At 42.5% G+C, this 27,881-nt stretch overlaps 1 protein-coding gene across 4 annotated transcripts in view; it reads right to left on the reverse strand.

Moving 5' to 3' along the window:
- Positions 1–14,657: 14,657 nt before the first annotated feature.
- FRS2 (fibroblast growth factor receptor substrate 2) overlaps positions 14,658–27,881 on the reverse strand; it is a 126,487-nt gene continuing 113,263 nt past the window's right edge. For all 4 annotated transcript variants that reach the window (XM_056130801.1, XM_056130800.1, XM_056130803.1 and 1 more), the window contains 5 exons: positions 22,876–22,967; positions 21,452–21,638; positions 20,387–20,545; positions 19,864–20,027; positions 14,658–18,201 (listed from right to left, as the gene is read on the reverse strand). In XM_056130801.1, the coding sequence (XP_055986776.1) occupies positions 17,251–18,201; positions 19,864–20,027; positions 20,387–20,545; positions 21,452–21,638; positions 22,876–22,941 (1,527 nt within the window). In that variant the 5' untranslated portion in view covers positions 22,942–22,967 and the 3' untranslated portion in view covers positions 14,658–17,250. The remainder of the gene's footprint in view (positions 18,202–19,863; positions 20,028–20,386; positions 20,546–21,451; positions 21,639–22,875; positions 22,968–27,881) is intronic.

The raw sequence follows: 27,881 nt of genomic DNA on the forward strand, positions 1-27,881 counted from the left end.
AATTTCTCCTGGCAATGCTTGGGGGCCCATATGGGATGCTGGGAATCGAACCCGGGTCAGCCGCGTGCAAGGCAAACGCCCTACCTGCTGTGCTATCGCTCCAGCCCCAATGTATAATATTTTCTAACCTAAATCTTTTTCTTAGGATAAAGCTCTATGTTCTCCTTTAAATGTTCTTTTTCTTTTTTTGTGCATTTCTTAAAATTAAAAAAATTTTTTTTTATTGAATCACAACGAGATACACAGTTACAAAATTGTTCATGGTTGGGTTTCAGTTATATAATGTTCTAACACCTTCCCTTCACCAATGTACATTTCCCACCACCAGTGTCCCCAGTTTCCCTCCCACAATGTCCCAGTTTCCTTCTCACTTCCTCCTCCCCTCCCCACCACCCCAGTCTGCATCCATAGCAGACACTTTTCCAGAGGTTTCACTTACTTCTTGAGCCAAATTGAGTTTGAAACATTAGCAGGTTAATTTCTTGGTGAGCTTGGTCCCCTGTTGTAATTTTAATATGAAACATGAGTAGTGCAAAAGACACAAATCCCTCTTATTGAATTTTAAAATTCTTTTTCTAATTTTGATGTTGACGTTTGCCATACAAGCGGCCAACATGGCCGACCGGAGTTCGATTCCTCCGCTCCTCTCGGAGAGCTGGAGAGCTACCGAGAGTATCTTGCCTGCACGGCAGAGCCTGGCAAGTTACCCATGACATATTCAATATGCCAAACACAGTAACTACAAGTCATGATGGAGACGTTACTGGGCCCACTCGAGCAAATCGATGAACAACGGGAGGACTGTGACCATGATGTTGACGTAAAATCTTGATTTTTTTTTCCTCATGTAATTCAACAAAAGACTAATGGAACTAGAAGCTGGAGAGGTATAGTACAGTGGGTAAGGTACTTGTCTGGCCCATGCCAGTCTCGGGTTTTTTGTTCTCCAAATCCCAGAAGGTTCCCCAGCACTGCCAGCAGTGATCAATCCCTGAGCATCAGTGGATGTGGCCCAAAAAGATTTAAAAAAAAAAGGGGGGGGTATGGTGCCGCCAGCAGGTCAATATGTACCTGTGAGGCAAGTGCATGAGCAGCCTGATGGTGCCTTCAGACTTCCAGATACCCCCAAATTGCTGCTGTGTTTTTGGCCAGACCCCAAAAACTTGGGGGGGGCAAAGTTTACCAAGAAAGAAAATGGCCAAAAGTTAGTTATGTGGGAAACGCACCCACAAACCACCTTCGGCTCAGCTATATAATTGGAGGCATGGCCTCTCTAGTTCCTGATTGAACTGCTTAATGGCCATGATCCCAGAGACTCAGAAACAAATCTCCCAACCCAGCGGCTTTTGGCAGAAATGCGTCCGGTCCCTGCAGTATGTTACCGGTGCTGGGCCAACCCAGGTGGGAATAGGTTTTGTGCCTTGGACTGTTCCCCCCGGTGGCCCAGTGGCCGCCATCTTTCAGAGGCCAGTGGACAGTCAGGTTTGGGCCCACAGTGACAAGACACGCAGGGCCTCATGGGATGGGGGTGGAGCCAGTCCTGTCCTCCCCACCCCAACGAGACCCCAAGTCATCACCTGCGAATGGCCTCTCTGGCTCCTGATCAAGCTGCTTAATGGCCACAATCCCAGAGACTCAGAAACAAATCTCAAAACCCAGTGGCTTTTGGCAGAAATGTGTCCGGCCCCCGCAGTAGGTTACTGTCGCCAGGCCACCCCAGGGGGGAAAGGGTGCTGTCCCTCTGTCTGTTCCCCGTTGGTGGCTCCATGGCTGCCATCCTCCAGAGGCCATTGGATAGTCAGGCTTGGGCCCGCAGTGACGAGACATGTTGGGCCTCATGGGATGAAGGTGGAGCCGGTCCTTTCTTCCCCACCCCAACGAGAGCCCAAGACATCGCCCACAAATGACCTCTCTAGCTCCTGATCAAGCTGCTTAATGGCCATGATCCCAGAGACTCAGAAACAAATCTCGAAACCCAGCGGTTTTTGGCAGAAATGCATCCGGACCACGCGGTAGATAACTGTCGCCAGGCCACTCCAGGGGGGAAGGGTGCTGTCCCTCCGCCTGATTCCGCCTGGCGGCTCGGTGGCCATTATCCTCCAGAGGTCATTGGACAGTCAGGTTTGGGCCTGCAGTGACGAGACATGCAGAGCCTCACAGGATCGGGGTGGAGCCAGTCCTGTCCTCCCCACCCCAACGAGACCCCAAGTCATTGCCCACGAATGGCCTTTCTGGCTCCTGATCAAGCTGCTTAACGACCATGATCCCAGAGACTCAGGAGCAAATCTCAGAACCCAGCAGGTTTTGGCAGAAATCCCTCCAGATTTAAGTGTTAAAATTTAGGAATTTCAAAATCGCGCAGCCACTACTGTAGCCAAGCCACATCATATGTTATTCATAACCAGCGATAGAAAACAAATTATCTACTGTTGCCTTTTCAGCAGATCTGAGTGTTGGGGTAAAATCTCAAATAATAATGGTGGGTCTGGTGTCAAAATATTGAATGTGATCAAAGCAGAGAGAGAGTAATGTGGAAATCATCTGCCCCACAGGTAGGGGGAGGGTGTGGGATGGGGTATACTGGGGTTGTTGGGGGTGAAGAATGGGCATTGGTGAAGGTACGGGTGTTTCACTGTATGACTGAGACTTAGACCCAAAAGCTTTGTAACTGCTCTCACGGTGATTCAATAAATAAAATTATAAAAAATGAAAAAAAAGGTAAGGTGGAGTTCATGCACAATTCAATCAGCTAATCAATGGCTGAGTAAATAGCAGTACTCCTACATTTAAAAAAAAAGCCTTGATAGTAATGGATGAGACTGCCAGCAACTCTGATCTAATTTGCATTTGCTCATTTAAAAAATATTTTTTTAATTTTTATAAATTGTTCACAATAATTTATTACATTCAATACTTCAACTCCAATCCCACTACCATCATACCTTCCCACCACCATTATTTCAAATTTTCCCACTACCACCCAAGCCTGCCCCAAAGGCAGGTCCTAAATAATTTATTTTGTATTGCTTGTTATGAATAATCAACTAAAAATGATCTAGAAAGTTTTCCTTAGAGCAAAGTGTGTGAAAATTTTGTATCTCATCTTGGAGCCATTAAGCCCCTGCATAAGAGATCACTAACATGTTGTTTCAGGTTGAGCCTTGTGTGCTAATATAAATATATATAAATTTTAATTGAATGACATTGATAAAATTATAATGTTGCTCACAATTGGGTTTCAGTCATATAATGTTTGTTCATTTTAAGGAATTTTTGTACCCCCCTCACCTTGTGTATTTGGGGGGTTGGTAGAGGGACTCACACCCAGTTGTGTTCAGGGATCATTCAGGATGGATCATATACAGTGCTAGAATCCTAACACTTGTGGAGAGCTTGCAAGGCAAGCACCATAACCCTTGTAACGTCTCTCCGGCCCACTCTATGTACTCTTGATGGCAATCAAAATCATCTCAATTGTTTATTAGAATCAAACACTTTCAGGGACTGGAGCAGTAGCACAATGGGTAGGGCATTTGCCTTGCACTTAGTTGTGGCCCACCCAGGTTCAATTCCCAGCATCCCATATGGTCCCCTGAGCACCACCAGGAGTAATTCCTGAGTGCAGAGCCAGGAGTAACCCCTGTCTATCACCGGGTGTGACCCAAAAGGCATAAATAAATAAATAAATAAATAAATAAAAAGAATCAAACACTTTCTCTAGGTTGACCTCCTAGGACATTTAATGTAAAATCTACTTGTTTTCAATATAGACACTTCAAAAAAAAGTAGAAATTGAGTTTCCATACCAGTTAGCAAGTCCACTCCTTGGAATATACATCAAGGCCCCCAAAACACAATGTAGAAAAGACATTTGCACTTCTGAATTCATTGTAGCGCTATTCACAATCGCCAAAATCTAGAAACAACCCAAGTGCCCAAGAACAGAAGACTGGATAAAGAAGCTATGGTTCATGGGATGAGATTGATAGTACAGTGAAGAGAGATTTTGCCTTGCACACTGCTGACCAGGTCCAATCCCTGGCACTGCACATGGTCCCCTGAGCACCACTGGGTGTGGCCCCCAAACAAAAAAAAGACAAAGAAATTTTGCTACATATGTATGCAATGGAATATTACTAGCTGGCCATAAGAAAAGATGAAGTTATGCAATTTGCTGCTACATGGGTGGATCTGGAGAGTATCGTGCGGACTGAAGTTAAGAGGAAAGGGACACAGAACACACGGAACAGTCCCTCATATGAGGCATAAAGCCCAGAGACAAAGGAAACAAAGGGTATGAGGAAGAGCCGGTCCAAGTAGGAAGCTTGTCCTTGGAAAGGGATTGTGAGGGAAAGGAACACTGACAATGGTGGAGATAAAAGGTCACTCCAGAGAAGGACGGGGTGCGATGACCCGCGATAGAATGGACCAGTCATAGAGGCAGGCCAAGGGGCGGGAGGGAGCTGGGGACATTGGTGGATAGAAGCGGAACACGGGTGAGGAATTTGTGTAGGAGAATTGTATGCCTGGTCTTCAATTATGAGAATAGCTTTGTATCTAGTGATGATTAAAAACTAAACTGTCCTGTCACTCTCCTCCCATTCATCGCTTTGCTCCAGCAGGCCCAGTAACATTGTGAGATTTGTTGTTACTGTGGGCTGGAGCGATAGTTTGCCTTGCACGCGGCCATGGCCCACCAGGGTTCGATTCCTCTGCCCCTCTCAGAGAGCCAGTCAAGCTACCGAGAGTATCTAGCCTGCATGGCAAAGCCTGGCAAGCACCCCATGTCTTATTCGATATGCCAAAAACAGTAACAACAAGTCTCACAATTTGTTGTGAGACTTCACTAGGCCCGCTGGAGCAAATCATGAACAACGGGAGGACAGTACTACAGTGCTACAGTTGTTACTGTGTTTGGCATGGGTAGCTTGCCAGGCTTTGCCGTGAGGGTGAGATACTCTTGGTAGCTGGCCGGGCTCTCCGAGAAGGGTGGAGGAATTGAACTCGGGTTGACCAGGTTGCTGTGTGCAAGGCAAATGCCCTACCCGCTGTAAACATTTTTTTTTTAAATCTACTTGTTTTCTCTCACTTACTACTATGCACTTTACTCTCTCCCAGGGGTTGCACAGTAGCTCCTGGGGTTTGGGCAGCTGCACTGACTGATACTGCTGATGTTTCATTGTTTCTAGCCTTCCAGCACACTCATGAATAGGCTCATTTATAGGGAGCCAAATGCAGTCCTTCAGCCCACACTGTTTTTCGGTGTCAGAGGGTTGTTTTTGTGTGTGTTGGGGTGAGGGGTGAAGGATAGGGGTGGGGTGGGCATACCCAGTGGTGCTCTGGGCTAATTTTTGACTCTGCACTCAGGGATCACTTCTGGGGGATTTCGGGAGACCCCCATAAGGTATGAAGAATTAAAACCAGGTCTCCCCGAGCAAAGCAAGTGCTTTAGCCATTCTACTATGTCTTCAGCACCTTAAGATTTTTTTCTTTTAGTGGTTGAAAAATAAATAAAAAAAATACCTGCTGAGCTACCTGAGGAACTATTGCTCTGGTCCCAAATAAATCCAAATTTCTAGAACTGGAATGATAGCACCATAGGTAGGACAAGCTGGGCTTGATCCCTGGAATCCCTGTGGTCCCCTGAGCCTCCAAGAGTTATCCCTGTGCGTAGTCAGGAGTAAGCCCTGAGCACCACCAGTTACGGCCCATAAAACCAAAAATGAAAAAAATCCACATTTCTATGTAGTTTATACATACCCTCTCCTCATCTTTCTCCCCTTCCTCTACTTCTCTTGGCCTCTATGTCTGCCCCCTTTCCCCACTTCCAATCTTTTGTGATTCCCCCATTCTGTTTCTCTTTCTTCCCTTTGCTACAAAGTGATTTTCAGTCAGTTTATATTTGGTAGTTGGGGGTGGGGGTAGGGACACCTGGCTGTACTCAGGGATCAATGGGATGAGGTGCCAGGAGATCAAACTCAGCTTGGTTGTGAGCAAGGTAGACAACCAGCTGCTGTACTATCTTGCCCAAGTTGACTTTTTGTTTGTTTGCATTTGGGGTCACACCCAGCATTGCTCAGGGGTTACTCCTGGTTCTGCACTCAGGAATTACTCCTGGCAGTGCTTGGGGAACCATATGGGATGCCGGAGATCGAACCCAGGTCGACTGCGTGTAAGGCAAACGCCCTCCCCGCTATACTATTACTCTGGCCCCCAAGTTGGCTTTTTATTCATTGTCGATTCTTGTAATATTAACTGTGAAATTTCTTCATGTAGAAAACAGATAATAATAGTGTATCCTATGGAGCTGTTGTGAAGATTAAATTCCGTAGAAGATTGTTCTTGCTTACAAATAAATTCTCAGTTTAGATTCCCTATTCTTATCACTGTAATACCCAATTTTCTAAAAAAAGCTTCGTTAAATAGCACAGTCTAGCTTGGATGATTTTATTGTGACATGGAACTGAAAAAACACAGTAACATACTATTGTTTCATGATTAGAAATAATGGTGGGGTGAGAATGATGAACAGTTTTGTTCTTGACTATTTTTATTGTGGTACCATGATTTACAATACCATTAATTATACTTTTCATGCATACATCATTCCAACACCAGCCCCATCCCCAGAGAGCCTGCCTCCTTCAACCAGTGTCTCAAGAAGCCCTCCCCAACACTCTGACCCCCTGTAAGCTCAGTTTTGTAGACAGAATTTCCATTCTAATGCCTTTGGCCCTTTGCAGTTCTTTTACTGTTTCATTATATCCCATTTACTTCTTAAAATTGTGCTGGTGGTAAGACCTACACACACATAGAAGAATGATAAACTCATGAAATTACACAAAATTGTAAATCAATGATAAGGTGGGTCACAGAGATAATACAGGGCTTAAGATCAGTGCCTTGCATGAAGTCGACCTGGATTTGATATCTGATACCACATATTTCCCTGAGCACAGAGCCAGGAATAAGCCCTGAGCTGTGCTGGGTGTTAGCATTCCCCGGCCCCCAATAAAAATAATGATAATTATAAGTTGATAAAAAAATTCAAAATGGCATATTTTTTTTACCATTTTATTTTACCCCCCCCCTTTTTTTTACAGGGGGCTGGAGCAATAGCACAGCAGGTAGGGCATTTGCCTTGCACGCGGCTGACACGGCCAACCCGAGTTCGATTCCTCTGCCCCTCTCAGAGATCCCAGCAACCTACCGACAGTATCTCGCCCGCACTGCAAAGCCTGGCAAGCTACCTGTGACATATTCGATATGCCAAACACAGTTACAATTGTTACAATGGAGACGTTACTGGGCCTGCTCGAGCAAATCGATGAACAATGGGAGGACAGTGACAGTGATATTTTTTACAGATATATAAACTAACAAAAATCACTTGCATAAATAATTCTGAGGATAAAAAAGCTGCAGTTGAGAAATGACTAAACAAAGGGACAAGCAACCAGAGCATCCTCAATATTCAGAATACTTGTGGAAAGAAAAGAGATCAAGCAGCAGGAGTTTACAGTCACACAGTTAAAACCATTCAGACACCTGTTAGTATAGTAGAAAGTTGAAAGCCTTGGTAATATCCAGATATCATATAAATCTGAGGTGAGGTTAGTCAATGGATATAACAAGCCCCTCTAGTCTTAGGATCAAGACCAAAGTTAACTAATTTATTTTGGCTTTTTGACCACATCTGGAGGTATTCAGGGTTTACTCCTGGCTCTGCAGGGCCATTCTGGTAAGCTCAGGTGACCATATGGGATGGCATGAACGGAGCCTGGGTCATGGCCTGTAAGCTTTACTCACTGTACTATGACTCTAGCCCTGCAAAGCCAAATTTTTTCTTTTTGCTTTTTGGGTCATACCTAGCAATGCTCAGGGGTTACTCCTGGCTTTGCACTCAGGAATCACTCCTGGCAGTGCTCAGGGGACCATATGGGATGCTGGGAACCGAACTCGGGTCGACTGCGTGCAAGGCAAACGCCCTACCCGCTGTGCTATCACTCCAGCCCCCACAAAGCCAACTTTAAAGTAAGCTAATGATAGCATTGTCTGTAGCACTGTCTTGTAGCACTGTCGTCCCGTTGTACATCGATTTACTCAAGTGGGCACCAGTAACGTCTCCATTGTGAGACTTATTGTTACTGTTTTTGGTATATTGAATATGCCATGGGGAGCTTACCAGGCTCTACAGTGTGGGCGGGATACTCTCGGTAGCTTGCCTAGCTCTCCAAGTGGGACAGTACCTGCTATACTATTGCTCCAGCCCAAGCTATTGATATATGCAAGAAGTACCTTACACTTGCTGAAGCATTACAAAATTCATAATTCTATATCCCTATGAAAATAATGCATTGATATCAAAGCAGTAAATTATTTAAGATTATGTTGGCTCTTTTTTTGTGGATTGCCTTTCTGCTTACAGATAGATGGCTTGGAAAGCCAGTGGTCCTCAATGGGGATGGTGCTGACCTCTGGTGGTGGTGACGGGGGAAAGTTTGCAAAAATAGTGGAGTCCTTAGGTTATTGAAATGAAAGAGGAACAAAACTATTCTTTGCTGAGTGCAGGCCAAGGCTAAGTGCATGAAACAGTTCCTCACATACTGTTTGACTCTTGGAGATTCCACATATATAGGTGAAAATTATGTCTATGATAATTTAATGAGCCTAGACCTAGAATCTTCTTTACAGATAGAGAGGTTTTTAAAAACGTTTCAGGTGGTAGAGAATCGGTACATCGGGTAGGGCATTTATCTTGCACACAGCTGACCTGAGTTCGATCCTTGGAACCCCCATATTGTCCCTTGAGCATGCCAGGAAAGAGGTCAGAGTGAAGAGCCAGGAGTAAGAATTCAGCACAGTTGAGGACCTCCACCCCTGCAATGAGAGCTTTAGATGCTGGAGTGATAGTACAAAGGGTAGGACTATTGCCTTGCACACGGCCAACTGATCCCCAGCAATGCATATGCCCCCTGAGCCCACCATGGGTGAGCCCTGAGCACAGAGCCAGGAGTAAGCCCTGAACACCACCAGGTGTGGCGCAGAACAATCAAACGCAAAAAGTTTTAGCAATTTAAGCATGCCAAGAGATATAAATTGAGGACAGAATTTACTTTTTAGGCTACATTTGGCTCACTCTGTGCTCAGAGATATCTAAGGAATGAGGGTCTTACCTCGTGTACTATATCTCTGGCCCCCCGAATTCTATTATTGAATTTCGTAAGTTATAGTCAGCCATTTCAGGAGAGTACATCACTGAAGAGAAAGCTGGGTGGGGGACTGCTCCCAAGTAGAACTCAGGGGCCACGGGGGCCCCAAGGTAACCAGTGAGCAGTTCAGCGAAAAGGTTTTAGGATGATGCTGGGGACACCCAGGCCACAGCAGCTATACTGAGGGGTCCCAGAGTAGAATCGATGGTGCTTGGGGGACCGTGTGGTGCTGAAAATTGAACCCATGTCGGATGTATGCTAGGCATGCGCCCTAACTGCTGTACTATCCCCTAACCCCTGAGGACAATGCTGTTTATGGTATCGGAGTCACCAATGGCACCTGCTTTTAAGGCCTGCATTTATGCTGATTCCAACCAAAGCATCATATTCCCAATAAACTTTTATTTAAGTAAATTCTTGAGCTTAAGTATCCTATTTTATTACTTTCCATTTAGCTTACTATATATTTTTAATGCAGTTAATTAGCTATTTAATCAATGGATTTCATGTGAAGAGAGTAATGGAAGTTTACCAAATTATGTTTAAAATATCATGGGGTTTTGGCTTGGAGGCCAGCCTCACATACTAGGGGAAAAGGCAGCACAGATAGAGAAGGGAGCACCAAGTAACGGGTGTTGGGAGGATTCTCCCAGGATGGGAGATGCATGCTGACAGTAAGACCGAACATGATTGCCACTCAATGCCTCTTTTGCAAACCACGGCACCCAAAGGAGAGAGAGAACAAAAGGGAATGCCCTGCCACAGAGGCAGGGTGAGATGGGGGGGAGGGGAGTGGAGGGATACTGGGATCATTGGTGGTGGAGAATGGGCACTGGTGGAGGGATGCATACTCGATCATTAAGGTAAAGGTAAAGGCCCTCCCGTTGATCGTCGATTTGCTCGAGCGGGCCCAGTAACGTCTCCATTGGAGACTTTGTTGTTACTGTGTCTGGCATATCGAATACTCTCGGTAGCTTGCCGGGCTCTCCGAGAGGGGCGGAGGAATCGAACTCGGGTCGGCCATGTTGGCTGCATGCAAGCAAACGCCCTACCGCTGTGCTATCGCTCGATCATTGTAAAACTGAAACCGAAGCACAAAAATTTGTAAGTCTACAATTGTACCTCATGGTGTTTCACTAATAAAATTTTTTAAAAAAATTTAAAAAATAATAAAATATCATGGGGTGGAGTACAACAGGTAGGGAGCTTGCCTTGTATGTGATCATCATTCCATTTGGTCCCCCAAGCACCGCTAAGAGTAATTCCTTAGTGCAGAGTCAGGAGGAACCACTGAGCATCGCCCTGTGTGGCCCAAAAGCAAAAATAAAACAAAACAAAAACCTTGAATCTGACAGGGCTAAGTACTGGGGAAGAAATTATAATGATAAATTTATGGGGAGGTAGTAAAAACTTTGCGTTAGGGCCAGGCATTGGAGCAATGGTAGAGCAAATGGTTTACATGTTCGAGGCTCTGGATTTGATTTCTGACACCATCGAATAGAAAAGAAAGACCAGATGGGTAACAGGTAAGATATTTTTGCTACCTCGCATGTACCGAACCTGGGTTTGATTCCTGGCACTGCATATAGCCCTAGAGCCCTGCCAGGCAAGATCCCTGAGCACAGAGCCAAGAGTAAGCCCTGAACGCAGACTGGTATGGTCCCAAACCTCCATCCTGGCCCTCCCCGACTCCACCCCATCCCCCAAGAGGAGAAAAATAAGAAGAGGGCCAGAAAGATAGTACATGGCATTTGCCTTGCATGTTGACTCCAATCTGATCCCTGGTGGTATTTCCTAGAGTGACCCCCAGAGAACCAGAGGATTTCTACAAGTGGCCCCAAACCACAAAACAAGCAAAAGAAAAAAATGAAAGACTCCTAAATTTTTTCCTAAGTGTCCTAGTGGCTACTTATGACTATTCTGTGCACAGTACTCCAGTGGCTATTCTAAGAGAGCCGTCTTGCCTTCTCCCATATTGGTGACACTCTGAGTAAGCTTTCCTTTCTCAAGCGTTCAACGTGTTTCAGGTTCTCACTTCATTTAGATTAAAACCACAATAGCATTCTATACCCTCTTCAACTCTCATTTCACTTTTTTCTGTCCTTGATTCTTGCCTTGGCACCTTGTGTTCACCTTGGGGAATCCCTTCTCACCAGTGTTCGTCAATTCTTTTCTACACCCCTATGCCTTTGCATTTGCTGTTCCTTATCCCCCAAGACACATCCTTCCTCCGACTCTAATCTACATAGGCTCTCGGCTACTCTAAGGATCACTTTCTCCAATCTTGCCTTGGAAGTCATCCCAGGCTGAGTTACATACATGGCCTTTCTGTGTGTGCCTCAATCACACTCCTTGTTTGGTTTGCTTTTTGGGCCACGCCCGATGATGCTCAGTGGTGACTTCTGGCTCTGCACTCGGGAATCACTCCTAGTGGTGCTCCGTGGACCATATGGGGTGGCGGGTTACTGAACTTGGATCAGCTGCATGCAAAGCAAGTGTGCTACCCACTGTACTCTGGCCTTTACATTCCTTCTTTAACATACTCCTTATATGAAGAGCTGGAATGAAAATTTCCCCTAGTTATCCTAAATAACACAGCTAGTACCATTCTAGAAATATTGAAAAATAATTCATTATATATGTTTTTTAGGGCTTGGTGGCAGAGTGGCAGTGGAGGAGAGAAAGCATACTGCTCTCATTAGAAGGATTACACAACTACAAATTCTTTGGAGGACAGGATTGAAGGATTGCTTTCTTTTCTTTTCTTTTTTTTTAAACAGGACCTAGATTGTATTCATTCAAATAATAACATGTGAACAGCGACTGCTTTCATAGGAACACTAAGGAAAGAAAGAAAAAAACAAATTATGAAATGAAGTTCTGAAAATACCCATTTTCCAAGACGCAGTTTTCTGCCACATCTTAGGCAATTTCTATGTTCCAGGGAATTTGGTACTCAATCCTTTGTGGAGCAGTCCATCCCCTTCATTGTGTAAATGAACTCCACCTGAAGTTCTACCCAGAAAGGGTTTTCTGTATCTCTGTGACTGAACACAGGTGTAGCGTCAAACAGCTGAGACTTACTAGTCTGAAAGGCTAGTTAAAATTTCTGAGTTTGTCAATGCTTACAATTTTGTTTCATTTTAATAAAATATAATCCTTACTTCATCACAGAGTCACTGAAAATGAACCTAGTGTGAAATGAGACTAAGAAAGAGGACCTCCTCAAAGTTTCAAGTTATGAATGAAATATAAATACAGTAAAACTTTAAATAGGTATCCAACCAAATTTTATTGGGGTTTTCTTGCAATCTACTTTCGGCAATAAGGGGAGAGTAACCATAAGATCAGGTTTCATTCAACAAAGCAGTTTTAATGAATGCTTAAGGTCAGTGTATAGCCAGCTCATCTTCCAGTATCAACTTGAGTACCTCATTGTGAAAATTTATGCCAGAATGACAACAGTAAGGCATTGAAAGACCCTAAATCATCTAAGATTAAACCATATCTTACACATAATTTTTAGGACGGTATACTAATACTCTACAATAAATAAGGATTTAAAAAATGTGTTGCTCAGCCCTTGTTGAACTAAATTCAATTATTAGCTTATTTTCTAAGTACTCCAGTTAATAGAGGTTTTGATTATACTCAAGAACTCTAATTTTTCCAAAGATAAAAAAATCGGTTCTTATTTGTTATAACAAAAGCTTAAAAGCACATTCACACTTGTCCTTAAAATCAGGTTTACATATATTTGAGATAACTTCTCAGGCCTGGAGACATGGCATATATGGCAAAAAATAGTCAAATGCAAACAACAATTCGAGGGCAATCTTCCCATCTCTCACTTTCTCCAAAAAGCCACACTCGGCCTCAGTGTAAAAGTTCTATTTTATTGCCATGCTACAAAATGTTTGAAGTTGGCACTGACAGGGAGAAATAGAGAACAAAGAGTGGGGAGGGACAGAAGGCAAAAGATCTTGTTACATATACAAGGCTTCAATCAACAGTGGTAAAATTTGCCAATATTAAAAATGCAAACCAAAACTTTAAATGCTGATAGGAAACAGCATTAAAATACAATTTATGCATAGTACAGTATCACTTATGTCTTTTATTAGAGAAATAAGGAATGTTTATAAAAGAAATTAACCATAGGGGGTGAGATTCATATTTCATACAATTTGGCAACGGTAGTCCCACTGTTAGACAATTTTTTATAAAAGAAAAATTAAAAATCTAATAAGCTACCTTTATACAAAGTTGCTATATTTATGCCTTTATGTAGGAAAAGAACATTTATAATGCAAATTAGGACATACAATAATCTTACAATATTATACAATGTAATGAAAATAAAAACATAACACAAAATTTGTCCTTATAAAATGTATACTTTGCATTTACTAATGCAATTGTGGCACGCCGGTGACTACTGTACTATTAATACCAGTCCATTTCCACGCTTATTGTCCAATTGTCATAGAACTGCAATTGTAAAAATGCTACAAAAGAATCGTGTTATACCCCAAAAGTGAGGACGTAGAGATGTGGAACAGTTATGGAAAGAACAGGAAAGACAGACAGGGTGCTGGTTTGGGTAGAGTATACTGTGGTATGTCATAAAGCATTTGTTAATTTTTCGAGCCCAAAACATTTTCTATACATTCCATAATTTCGTACCAATGCCTTTATTCAAATTTGGCAAACATTTGGGGAAAGGTAATTAGTACCATATACCTCATATATCAGAAATATGAATGAGATGCCAATACATCAGTTACTTCTGAATGATTCTGATGGTATGTCTATTTCTAGGAGAGTTTTATATATATATATGTATGCATATTTACACATACACACTTAAACATTGCACAAAACGTGGGCATTATGGGTTTGGAATAGTACGGTGAGGTGGGGAGAATAGGAAGTACTTTTCAGCTTGTAAAACCCTTTACCTTGAGGCAAAAATATGGTGGTGGCACATTATTGGGAAATTATGAAAACATAAGGCCCCTGTCCCATTTTTAATAGAACATTATTGAGGTACATTTTTATATGCTGTGCCACAGTTTTTCTTTTTCTTTTTTTTCCATGGGTAGGAAGGGAGAGAATAAACAAAGGCGAGGTTCACTTATAACATTGAACTGCAGGTTGAACATTAATATCTATAAAAACAAAGATTGCTTGGCAAATTTTCGTAAGTCCTAAATGTGGTCTATTCTGGATATACTGAGAAGTGAAAAGCTTTTTGCTGAGTCTTCAAGAGTAAAGTGCATATCTCATCACTCCACAGCAGCAGTAAATAAAAGGATCTATTTGCCAATCTTCCTGGAGGGAGGGAAGGCACCATATTTTTATTATCAAAGGAAGATGAAACACAAAACACAGATACTACCCATATCAATATCCAACCCTGGTCTGGGATAAAAGCTGTTATGATTTATATGGATAAAGGGTTCTACTGGGAGGCGGGGGGGGGGGGGGAGTGGGCAGGGCAGAAAAACAATGATTATATTTCTAAAACCAAAACGTGGGATCATATATGTGGTCTATCAACAGAAAAGCGTAACTAAAATTAGAGAAAATCTGAGATGTATGGCCACAACTATATGCCAATAAAATATCTCATTCTAAAATGCACCCAATATTAGGTACATTCTTCCAGGATAGAGCTTAATGCCCATGACCGGACTACTGCAAAGGATGCGGAGTGTTCTACATTACTTTTTACTGTGTCAGAACACAGGTGATTTCCAGAAGCCACCTAAAAATTAACACCAGTTGCACACATCTTCCTAATACTTGCAGTACCTAATATTGAATTCTTAGAAGACAAATTGGTCCCATTTTCATTTTTAAAGCACATAGTATTTAAAGCATAAACTGTATTGAGTATATTGGAGTCACCTAAAGGAATATAAACACTAATTAGAAACTGGAGTGGAAAATGGAAAAGGATGAGGCAAAGAAATAATAGAAAGTATCCAATCTCCAAAATGAATCAATAGGTCAGCCCTTTCATTTGGAGATGGATGTTCTGTCTTGAAGAAAACCATGTGTACTGGTTCCATCCTAATTCTCATTCCACATTACAAAAGTCTTCACATAAATTTGGCACAATTAGCAATCTACTCTGAAGAAAGCGTAAATGGAACAATATATTAAAAATGGAAACAGCACACCTATGCCATTGCTCTTTTTAGACAACAGTGAACACTTCAGTAAGCACCAAGTTCACAAAAAAAAGGGGGGGAGGGGAATTCTGCTATGCATATAAACCAATGGCACTGAAAATGATAGACACTTTTAATAATTTATTTTCTTTACATAATGGTCCCACTCTATAGTTCTGCTAATCCATTTACTGTCCTAGAACTAGATTGTTTATTGAACAGGTTGGATTCTCTATGACATACTTTCATGCTAAAATACCCTTAGTTACATCTGCTAGATACAGATCATAATCTCAAACTTCCTTATACTTCAAGAAAACAATAAACTATTTTACCAGGTTACCTAACATTCTTTCTACTCTACTTTCTTTTGTCTTCTCTAATGTATGGGAAACTGGAACATTCTTGATTTTCCAAGAGTTAGACACATGGACTCTCATTGGTTTATGTAACTTCAATGAACGTTAACTCCTAAATTATGACACAATCTCATTGCTACAAGATTTCCACTATACCTGCTATGCGGGCAATAATCTGAACGTTGAAAACAAGGGCTAGTCAAAGATCCGGCCAGAGCAAAAGGAGAGCAGCGCCGAGGTGCACGGCAGTGGGCAGAGTACAGCTGCAGCGCGTGACTGAGGGACTCAGTGCTAAAGTGCTGGGGAGAGTGCCCACCGAGAAACAGTACCTTCGGGAACTTGTCTGGAAAGAAGCTGCGTTTTTTTTTTTTTTTGAGATCATTTCTGGACACAAGTGAACTTGAAAATGGAGAGAATGCTTTTATCAACGTGAAAAGTAAACAGCATATAAATAAATACTGGACAAGGGCAACCCTGTTATAGACTAACAGTAAGTTCCAAATGAACCTTCAAAACCACAATTTGACAAAAATGCAAACTAAATAACAATGAACACATAATTCAATTTCAAAAGTATATACAAACACAAACATCTTAAATTGGAAAAAAAAAATTAAGCAACAAACAAGACATCCCAAACACCAAAGGAAACTGAAAGTGGAAACCTAATGGCACAAAGGCCTCCAAAAAACAATTTTATGAATCATCACCTAAAGGAAAAGAGAGATCCTTTAGAGAGATCCTGGCTTAGATTTTCAAAAGTTTTTGGGTAAAGTGACCTGAGACTGATTCTTGAGCCTACTGTAATTCTGATTAAGAGATCTGGGCATGCTCTTCACATACATCGTGAGATGAGTAAACAGAAAATTTTCTGCCTTTCAACCCACCAACAGTGAACCACATACATGGACACAAAACTTTCTAGTACCGCTGAAGGCAACGGAACTGCCTGGACTATAGGAGGTGTGGTACTTTTTGTTTCTTTACGTAGGTTTTGGCTCAAGTCCAAAAGCTGGTAACTAATGAAATAAGCAATTCCTCATGTTACGTGTCAGAGGCCACATACCCTGAATAGTTAATCAACAAATATTCTTTTCAAAGCCTAGAGTTATCTCTTAGCAATGCACATTATCAAGAGGTTTTATAAAATGTTCTAAATGCCACGACTCAGACATGAATGATATGCATAAGTCCAGAATATTGATAAAAATCAACCAGCATGTCACTCACTTCAACTTTCATTTTAAATAGGCACTGTGAAAATGGGGTGCTGCTGTACAATAATGAGTACTATATCATGAAATTAGTGTTCTTTAACGAGTACCTGCTCTACATTAATTCCCTTTAGAGAAGCACATGAAATATTCAGAAGGAAAAAAAAATTTTTTTATCCGTCTATATAAAAGGAATTCATGTCTAGAAATGAAAAATGAAGCACTTGCATCTTCACTTTAAAAAATAAAACTTCACAAAGGTGCGCGCACATAATGCTCTCCCGGCTCACATGGGCAGGTCAGTACTATTGTGTCTCGTTTTCCTTGACGTACCATCATCTCGTGGCAGTGCCTTCTGCAAATTGGACATAGCAGCAGTTCTCTCGATGTCGATCACAGCGTACAGCTCTGTGCGCCTGGTCGGGGTCTGCGGGAGGGGGGTGGTGGGCGTTTTGGGAGTCTGAGGGTTGTCTGAGTCACTGCCGCCTTCCAAGTCAACCTGGATGTAATTGAGCTGCCTGTGTTCTAAACTCGGGCGTCGGATGTCAAAGTTAAAGACGGTTGGGGTACAGTCCCTCCGCCTCGAGTATTCTATTTTGTGAGCACTTGCTGGCACTGTTACATTCTCTGTATTGACATAGTTATGCATTGGATCGAGATTATTATGGTAGCCATTTAGAGATGGGGTCTTTGGTCCTAAACTGTCATCTTCATCCCTACTGAGTTTGCGGGCTTCCCAAACTGGAGGCAAAGATGGTAAGTTTTCATAGTTTAGTAACGCAGTTCTCCTCTGAGCTGAGTTGTTGATGTTCTGGGTGTCGGAGGTACTGGTGGATGTTAGCCGTCCTCTCCTGACCCCCGAGGCACTAGGGATGGATAGCCCATTTATATTTTCATACACCAGCTTGTTAGCAGAGGGTGTATCTCTCCGCTCATCACTGTCATAGCCAGTGTCCCATTCTGTGTTATTCGCACCACTTCCACTGACTTGATCTCTTCCAAGCTGCTCCAGTTTCTCTTTCTCCATTAATTGCTTTTGAACAGGAGTGGGGCCTAGGACAAATTTGACTCCTTCGGGTTCAAGAAGAATCTGTGGGTCCCTGTCCTCAATACCGCTTGGCTCTTCTTTTGGCGTGTTGCTTTCGGCACAAGAAACCCTTGCCTCCACGGGCACATGCGCACTGGCGCGGGTTTTCCGCTCTTCCTGTACACCTGTAGTATTGACGTAAGTATGCACCTAAAACCCCAGAAACGAAACAGAAAAGTAAATCCAGAGCTTACTTAAAAAGAAAAGTAAAAATACATGTATCTATATATAGATGTATATATATATATGTGTGTATACACACACACACATATATATATAGGGACGAAGAGACAGTACAATGGGTAACATGCTTGCCTTACATGTAGCTGACCTAGGCTCAATCCCTAGCACCTTGCATGTTCTCCTGAACTCTACCAGGAGTGAGCCCTGAGCACAGAGCTAGGAGTGAGCCCTTAGCACAGCTGGCTGTGGAAAAAAAAAATCATCTAAATAGAATGGGCAATTTTATCAACTTTTTCTTCCTACTTTATTTTATAGGAGCTAGATTCAGTGGTGTTGGAAGCAGAGGCAGCAAGGGTGCCGGTGCTGGGGTTAAACTCAGAGCCCGGCGCATGCTAGGTACAATCTCCAGCACTGGGGCTATCTCCCAAAATTTATAAGGATCAGGGAGGTGGCTTGATTCACACAGCAAAAACTCTGCTTACACAAGGTCCATAGTTCAATCCCCCCACCCTCCACAGCCCCAGCAAAACATCTCCAGCCCCCACAGCCCAGGTAAAACACCTCTTGGTCCCCAGCACAAAAAAGAATATTAAATAAGAAAAGATAGACTAAACATTAATTATAGGTAACTGGTTATAGAAAGAAAGAAACCCTACTAGATTTAATAAAAGTGGCTGGGTTTTTTGTTTGTTTATTCTGGGGCCATAGCCAGAGATGCTCAGGGCTTATTCCTGCCTCTGCACTCAAGGATCAGTTCTGGCAAGGCACTGGGAGGTGTTAGGAATGGAATCCTGGTCAGCCATGTACAAGGCAAGCACTCTACCCGCTCTACTATCACCCTGGTCCCTATAGAAGTTTTATGAAACATGGATGGATATAAAGTAAACAGCAACTATAATAAGCTACATTTAATAAATTACAAAACTGCATTACTGGGCTCAAAGCTTTGCCTGGCATTTGGATGCCCCAATTTCAATCCCTGGTCCCCGAGTCCAATCACTGAACTCTCAGGACAGCAGTAAGGCTCAATATCACCAGGAGTGGTCTCTGCCCGCCCCCCCCCCATCCCCAGTCCCTGAGCACTATTTGGGAGCCACCCCCTGCTAGAGAAATTCTAAAGACTTAGATAATAACTGCAATGGTATTCGGGAAGGACCTTCATGTAAAAACATTTAGCAGTTTGTAAGTAAAATTTGAACAATTTCCAGATAAGATGCAAAAACTGGGGGTAATTATAGTTTTAAAACCCCCTTTCAAGCTAGTACAATAGCGTGAAAGATAGTACAGTAGGGAGGACACTTGCCCTGCATGCGCCCAACCCAGGTTTGATCCCTGGCATCCCATATGGTTCCCCTATGCACCACCAGGAGTAATTCCCGAGGACAGGAGTAATTCCTGAGCTAGGTGTGCCCCTCCCCCCAAAAACAAAACAACCCTTTTCTCTATAAAGAACACCTGTGCAAATCTGGATTTCTTGGTATATGTATTATCTATGCTATTTCTCTTGTTGCGTCCCACAAAAGTCATATCAAAGCCAAATAAAGCTGATGGAAATGTACAAGAACTAGCACTGTAACATTTTCTGCTCCATGTAATCTATTCTGCTGCTAGAGAACAACTCTTGCTTACTTGTTCCTCAGCCACGAGCAAAGGATGCGTGGATTCTTCGCCAACGGAGGGCAGACGAGCACTTCCCACGGAAGGATGCCTGCTTGACGGATGGGAGGAAGCATCTCCGAATGAGGGGTAGCGGGGATATCCATTAGGTAAGTTCTGAGCAGCAAACCCTGGAGCTGAGTTTTTGTTTGTTGGTTTAAGAAGAAAGGCAGGACACAGGGGTAGGGCAGGAAGGAGAAAAGTGAGTAAGAATTCAGTTTGCACTGAGAAGGTTAAGGGCGGTGTTTCTGGTAAGATACAGCAGAAATCTGAACAAACGATGGCCCTGCACTCTAATTTGCCCCTCACATGTTAGATCACACACTTAAATGTTTTCATACATAAAATACACACCATGCTTGTTTGTAACTGTAGCGAACAACAACAACAAACAATGTTAGCCAATGGTAGTTTCTACTATGCTATAGGTTAAATCTCTATAATTTTTATTTTATAAACACATTAATCAAAGCACAAGAGGAAACTGAGTGCTTACTTGTTGGTGTTCGAGGTGTTCTAGGTGCTTCCAATTCTGTCTGGTGATTATTTCTTTCTACAACTGGCTCTTCCACCACATTTATACTATTATTTTGCATAATTTCTTGCAGCATGTTAAATAATTCTTCTGCACGGGCACACTTGAAGGCAAAAATTCCTACAAACAGAAACCAAAGGGAAAAGAGATTTCTACAACTTTAAAAACAGATACAGGAGCACCTGGTAAAGATCAAAATTGTCCAAGTAAACCGCTGGGCGCCAGCAGCATGAAAGGCCATTTAAATAGATGTCTGAAAAATGAATGGCATTTCCTGTTTCAAAAGAGACAAAGTTCATGGAACACTTTTCATTTGCCTAGGAGAGATGGTCCCAAATAAGGCAGCCAAAAGCACAATTATACACTTCGGCTAGTCTGCTCTTCAACAGCAGAGGGCGCCAACACAGCACTAGGAGGGGGCTGCAGGGTAGGCAATTTACTACCGTTATCTTGTTTAACTATTAAGTTAATTATGTAAGGTGGGGATTACCATTCTTAACTGATAGAGAAAAAACTGATGTTTGACAGGTCATGTAACTTGCCCAAGGCCATTCAACAGTAGGTGGCAAAACCCACAATCTATGCTCCATTTAACTCTAAAGTTTGGGCTTTTTCCCTCAATAAGCTGTGAACTTTGGGGATTAATCATTAGTTGAAAATCTTGAAATTAGGGCTAGAGAGAAAAAAAAAAAACCTAAAATAAGACTGAGTAATATAATAATATTCTGGACATAGAAAAAGCATCTACTAATCATGAACAACATTGTAAGGGTCTATCACAGTTATTCAATAATGAAATCTTAAAAAAACAAAAAAAAATGCGTTTAAGAAAAGCTTGGTGTATGAATATATATTACACTATATCTACTGCCAATTCACTTAATTTTTTTTAATCAGGAGAAAAGTAAAATAGAAAATAAAGAAAAAAACAAATTAAACATATTAAAATACAGAAAAACCAAACAAAAATATAGAAAAACCGAAAAAATAATATTTCAAATGTTTGGAGGAGGAAAAAATACTTACCTTGTCCAGTTTGACACCTTCGACCACTTTCAAAAGAAAAGAGATTCGAATCATAGCCATAGCGTCGCAGGCAGAGGTAGTGCCATTTTACTGAGTCACGTTTGCGAGTGTATAAAATCAGTTCGGTGTCTGTGAGCTCCATTATTCCAGAACCTAACTCATTCCCATCATCATCCACATTAATGACCTAAAAGAGAATGTTTAATGAGTGCTACTCTAAATACTCTCATTAGACAATCATATTCAAGGTGTACTAATTTGTACAGAAAATGTACTATTGCTGATTGGTTCAGTTATTTATTCCTTTGTTAATTTATTCATCAACGAATATGCATATAGAGCACAGACTATGTAACCATTTACTAACCATTTCTCATCTGCAAGAACCTTATGTTCCTACCAGTGAGGTCAGATATACAAACACCAATCAGCACCCACAGATCTGTGTGTGATTGACAAATGTGTGTAACAGAGGCCGCAACCCAGGGTTGCTGGAAAGAGAAGACTTCATTAATGTAAGTGAACCTTAGCGTATATTTGTTGAACCTCAGGAATAATTACATTTCTACAGGAAATGACATTAAAAAAGAGAGTCAGAGGATCATGAAACGTAGGGCAGGCCAACATAAACAATGCTCCAGCAGAGACAAAGAAGAATGCTGACCAAGCCTGCTCACAGAGACCAAGACAGGACTGGTACAGAGCTTAACAAAGAAGCCTTCCACTGCTGAGCTCACAAAATGGCCAGAGACGATGAAGAATAGACAACACAGAGAGCTCGAGACGCTGGGGATGGGCTAGGGACCTGACATGTATTTTTGCCATCTCATGTTCACAGACTAATCCTCTAAACGGAAGCTAGTACTATTTCCTCCATGCTACAAAAGCCAAAAAGAAACTTCATGGCAGTGTGACTTCCGTGTAGGACCAGAGGTTCTGACCTAGCGCAGACTGGGCTGGGCTCTGGGAAGGACTAAGCTGTGCTGATGAGTAAGGGTGCAAGCACTCAGTCTCCAGGAGAAGAACACCAGAGAAGTCTGGGGACGATGAAAGAGGAAGATTAATTTGATGCTAATTGCAGGCTAGCTCCCGGGGTGGCGAGAGGGAGAACTCAGTGCAGAAATAATCTGGACACGCAGCCATGGCTGGAGCTCATGACTGGTCAGGAGAGCCCATAAAATGGGATTTAAAAGAAAACGCTGCCAGAACAGTGTGGCTGACTGGATACAGAAGACCAGAGGAAAAGAAAAAGAGGATTTCATATTATAAGTGAGGGGGGAAAATCTCTCATTTGCTAAAACAAGAGAAGGCCATCCTCAAGTGGAGGAAATAGGCTCTGGAGTTAAAAGTGAGGATGTGACGCTATATTGGTAAAGTAAAAGAAAATTCCAGCAGTGAGCGAAGATGCAATCAGTTTTACTGACCTTAAACTTGTTCCGATGGTTATCTGGGACAGTGTCTTTATCTGGACAGCTACAACAGCTACCCATGGCTTCTTCAGAAGACCATGTGAGTGCTACATAAAAGATAATTTGGAAAAAAATGATTAGATGTCATATAAATTATCATGAAACAGAAAAAGTCTCTACAAATCAGCTAAGATAAGCCCTTGCATTAGAGGATGAAAAGATTAAGCCCAAGAAGGTTTATGACTGGAGCGAGACTTCACACAACTAGTGACTTTTGCTCAGTGACAACAAGAATAACTTTGTGCAGCAGATATCACAGAAACCTCAAACTTCAAGTTTAATTGGCAAAGATTTGCCTATTCTAGAATTAGCTAAGTCGATCAATTTAAGGCTTCAAGTGTAACACTATTTAAATCCAGGCATTCTTGGAATTTATTATTTTTGGTTTATCAAGAATTTCATGTACCTCTTAATAATTTTCAAAGAAATGCTAGACTGCTGGCTTGACAGGTATTCCGGCTCCTTCCCACTACCCCCTTGGTTTTATTTTTGGGCCACGCCCAGGGGTGCTTGGGAACTATGCAGTGCTAGCGGTCCAACTCTGCGGCCTCATGCATGCAAAGCATGTGCTCCAGCCTGTCAAGCTCTCTCTTTTCCCTTGTCCTATAGTCTGTTCTTATTATTCACAGTATTATATTTCATGTACTTCACAAGATAAGAAGGGCCTAGGAAAACAACTCAAAGGAACTTACAAAATATTAGCAAATTTTACACAACACTCTATCTAATGCTTCTTCCCCAAAGAAGGTTAGAGGTAAAGGATTATAGACACCCCCCGCAAAAAAATCAGAAATATTCCAGAGATAAATAGCTAACTTCAAAATATCTCTTAAACACAGGAAAATACCTTGATGGAACAAGACACATATGAAAGGGGCAGAAGAAAGGAAACATAAGCAAAAAACTACTAAACAAAAGACAAAATCCGATGGAAACCCACTTAAAATTCTTTAGGCTCTTCACAATTTTCAGGGGAAAATGTAAGTCGTGTCAGGATAACATCGCCCTTCACAATCAGGTCTCTCACAGCGCCTCTCCCTCCTCTCCTCACACCCTGCTCAGGCCCATTCAAGCGCGTCCCCAACACCATGTGCTTTCACATGCTCCTGCTGCTTCTTCCCTTCTCCACAATATGACTCAGTGAGCACTGTCTCCAGGAAGCCGCCCTTGACTCCAACCAAATGGGTGAGTGATACACACAGGTATCCTCAAAGCACCCTGGGCACACGTGAGCCGTTCCCTGTTCCCTTCCCTGCTCTCTGCTTCCGTCCCCACAGGAAGGGACCTTGCTTTCGCACTGTCCTTGCCTAACACCATACCTTACCACACAACAGGTGCTTCTGCTCCTTTTTTATTTTTTAAAGGAGATTTATTTATTTATTTGGGGTTTGGTCCACACCCAGCAATGCTCAGGGGTTACTCCTGGCTCTGCACTCAGGAATTATTCCCGTACAAAATACCCTTTATATGGGCTTGGGGGACCTTACAGGATGCTGGGATCAAATACAGATGAGCCATGTGCAAAACAAGTGCCCTACCTGCTCAACTATATCTCCAACCCCGCTTCTGCTCCTTCTCATCCTATAATTTAGACACTTCTTAGTTTTTAAAATTAGACACTTACGGAGCATTTGTTATGTCAATTAGTATGCTTGGTGCCCTGAAAATAGAGAGGTAAAGTTCCTTTCTTTTTTTTGGGGGGGGGGGTCACACCCGGCAATGCACAGGGCTCTGCACTCAGGAATTACTCCTGGTGGTGCTCAGGGGACCATATGGGATGCTGGGAATTGAACTCAGGTCGGCCGCGTGCAAGGCAAACGCCCTACCCACTGTGCTATTGCTCCACCCCCTAAAGTTCCTTTCTTTAGGGAAGATCACAGTGAAATGTAGAGAAAGAGAGAAAAAGAGAAAATAACTGCTACCAAATGTGGTCATCAAGATGATGAAGCTGTGCGCTGGGATCCAAAAGGTGGGCGAGCTGCCCCAGTGGAACCCCAGCTCCCTTCCCTGTCGTTCGGGATGCTTAGCCTCTCCTGTGCTTGTCTTGCAGCCTAAAAGTCTCAAGTATTTATTTCCATTTCTGAGTGGCTCTACTTCTCGTAGTGTTCCATGCATCCTTTTCCTCACTTCTCAGAGGACAAGACTCTTTCTCTGTTTCTGTCTCTCTCCCCACCCCCAACCCCATGTGCCTGAGTCAAAAACTCAAGCTTTTCAATTACAATTTGGATTCTGGATTAACTTTGGAAAGAAGAGAGGGGTACAGCTCAGAAGTCAAGACTCTCTTACTCCTCTGGGAAAATCCCAACTTGAGCCCTGAAACTCATATTCCCTCCCTCCCTCCCTCCCTCCCTCCCTGTTCTTTTTTTAACTTTTTTTTATTGAATCACTGTGAGATATACCTTTACAAAGCTGTTCATGATTGGATTTCAGTCATACAGCATTCCAACACCCACCCCTTCCCCCCCACTTTTCCTCCCTCTCCCCTTCCCCCCTTCCTCCCTCCCTCTCTCTCTAACCCCCTCCCACCCCCCACCCCCCCTCGAGGGCACTGTGGTCATTATTGATACTGAAAGGTTATTAAGAATATCCCTTACCTACTTTTAACACTCAGATCCAATCAAACATGATCATTCCCTGCTACTATTGTCATACTGGTCTCCTCTCTATCTTACCTACCCTCAGCACCACACACACTGTGATTAGTTCCAACCACTGACCAGTCCTCCTGAACCCTGTTTACCCCAGGATGGATATTAGTCTTCATATATATATATATATATATATATATATATATATATATATATATATATAATATACCACAAATGAATGCAGTCATTCTATATCTGTCCCTCTCCTTTTGACTAATTTCACTCAGTATGATACTCTCCATGGCCATCCATTTAGAGGCAAATTTCATGACTTCATTTTCTCTCACAGCTGCATAGCATTCCATTGTACAGATGTGCCACAGGTTCTTTATCCATTCGTCTGTTCTTGGGCACTCAGGTTGTTTCCGGATTCTATTCTATACTTTCCTTTCAATTGTTAGCTGTTAGGGTAGAACCTGGAAGTGCCAGGAGTTCTGTGTTTGGGGCCTGCTCCCATCTGTGTTCAGAGGATCATGCACTGCCAGGGGGCCAACCCGGGCCTCCTGTATGCAAAACATGGGCTCCATCAGCTGAGTTACCTCTCAGGACTAATACAAACATTTAAAAAGCAAACAACAACTCCCGAGTCCCAGCAGCCTTCTCCACCTGACCTCTGCCTTCTCCCCTGGCCCCCTGCTTGCTCATGTGCACACTCAGAAGTCCTATCGCTGGGGGAAGACCAGTAAGGAAGGCAAAGATCAACACTCAGTATAATCCTTCAGAGAACCCCCATAAGGACAAGCCACAGAGATTCACCCTCAGATCACAGAAACGGGGGAAGTCCCACTGAAGCCCATCAAGCATGAGGAGGAAAGATAATAGCACAGAAGGTTCTACCAATACCACTGAGTTCTTAACCTCTCAGACCATGCCTACAGATACATGAGGAGGATGTTTAATAGCTCAAAGAAACTAGAGGACAAATAGTAAAGTACAAGCATGAGATCAGAAATGAGAAAGCTACAATCAAAAGCAACAGAAATGAAGAGTATGGTAGGTGAAATAAACAAAACAAAACAACACAACCCAACAGAAGGCATCAGCAATAGAGTAAGAGCAATGCAGGAAAATAAATCATCGGCTTCCAAGACAAGATGCAGGAAATCCCTAACAGAAGACAGAAAAAAGTCAGAGAAGTGGGCCACTAGTGATAGTAGAGCAGGTAGGGTTTTTGTCTTGTATGCAGTCAATCAGAATTTGATCCCAGGTACCACATAAGGTCTCCCGAGCACTGACAGGAGTAATTCCTGAGTGCAGAGTCATGGGTAAGCCCTGAATGCTTCTGAATATGCTCCCCCACCAAAATCTGAAAAGAAATTAACAGCACACAGGAGAAGTACAGGATGAGCTCAAAAGAAGCAATGTAAGACTCATTCGAGTCCCCAAGGTTCTATGAAGAACCACTCGTCAAAGAAATCATAGGTAAGAATTTCTCAGTGTTCAGAAGTGCAAGCATCAGATCCAAAAGGTCCAAAGGACCCCAGCAAAAATAAACCCAAACAGAAACAGTCCACACTGAGATTTGAATGACAAAAGCCAAAGAAAGAACACTGAAGCTAGCAAGATCAAAGATGGAACTTACAAACAAAGGATCTCCCATCAGAAACACTGAAGAGTCTATCAAAAGAGGCATTATGAGCCAGAAGAGAATGGTGGGTTAAAATGAAAAAAAAAAAAAAACCAAACCAAAAGCTCAATAAAATAATACTACAACATGAATACTCTATTCAGCTAGATTATTATTCAGATTATTATTCAGGCATGATAAAGATCTGCATGGACAAGCAACAGCCTGAACAGTACAGAAAGACTTGACATCAGGTTTGTAAGAAATATTAAATGATTTTCTTTAAAAGACAAGACAAACTTCTCCATACTTTTTCACTTATGGCATTTGTTCATGGGCTTATGGTTATCCTCTACCAGATTAAAAAAATGGTCTATTTAGGGACCGGAGAGATAGCACAGCGGACACCAGAGCTTGCCTTGCATGCAGCTAACTTGGGTTTAATTCCCAGAACCCTATAGGGCCCCAGAGCACCATCAGGAGTGATACCCATGTACAGAACCAGGAATGAGCCCAAAGCACCGGCAGGTGTGTCCACTCCCCATCCACATTAAAAAGAAAAAGATCTGGGGACCAGAGCAATCATAGAGTACTTGCCTTGCCCGCAGCACACCTGGGTTCAATCCCTGGCACCTCATACGGTCCCCCAAGACTGCCAGAACTGATCCCTGAGCACAGAGTCAAGAGTAAGTCTTGAGCACCATGGCGTGGTCCCAAACAAAACAAAAAGGTCTGTTTATTCCTAC

The sequence above is a fragment of the Sorex fumeus genome, unplaced genomic scaffold (genome assembly GCF_029834395.1).
Source record: "Sorex fumeus unplaced genomic scaffold, SorFum_2.1 ptg000081l, whole genome shotgun sequence".
NCBI lineage: Eukaryota > Metazoa > Chordata > Mammalia > Eulipotyphla > Soricidae > Sorex > Sorex fumeus.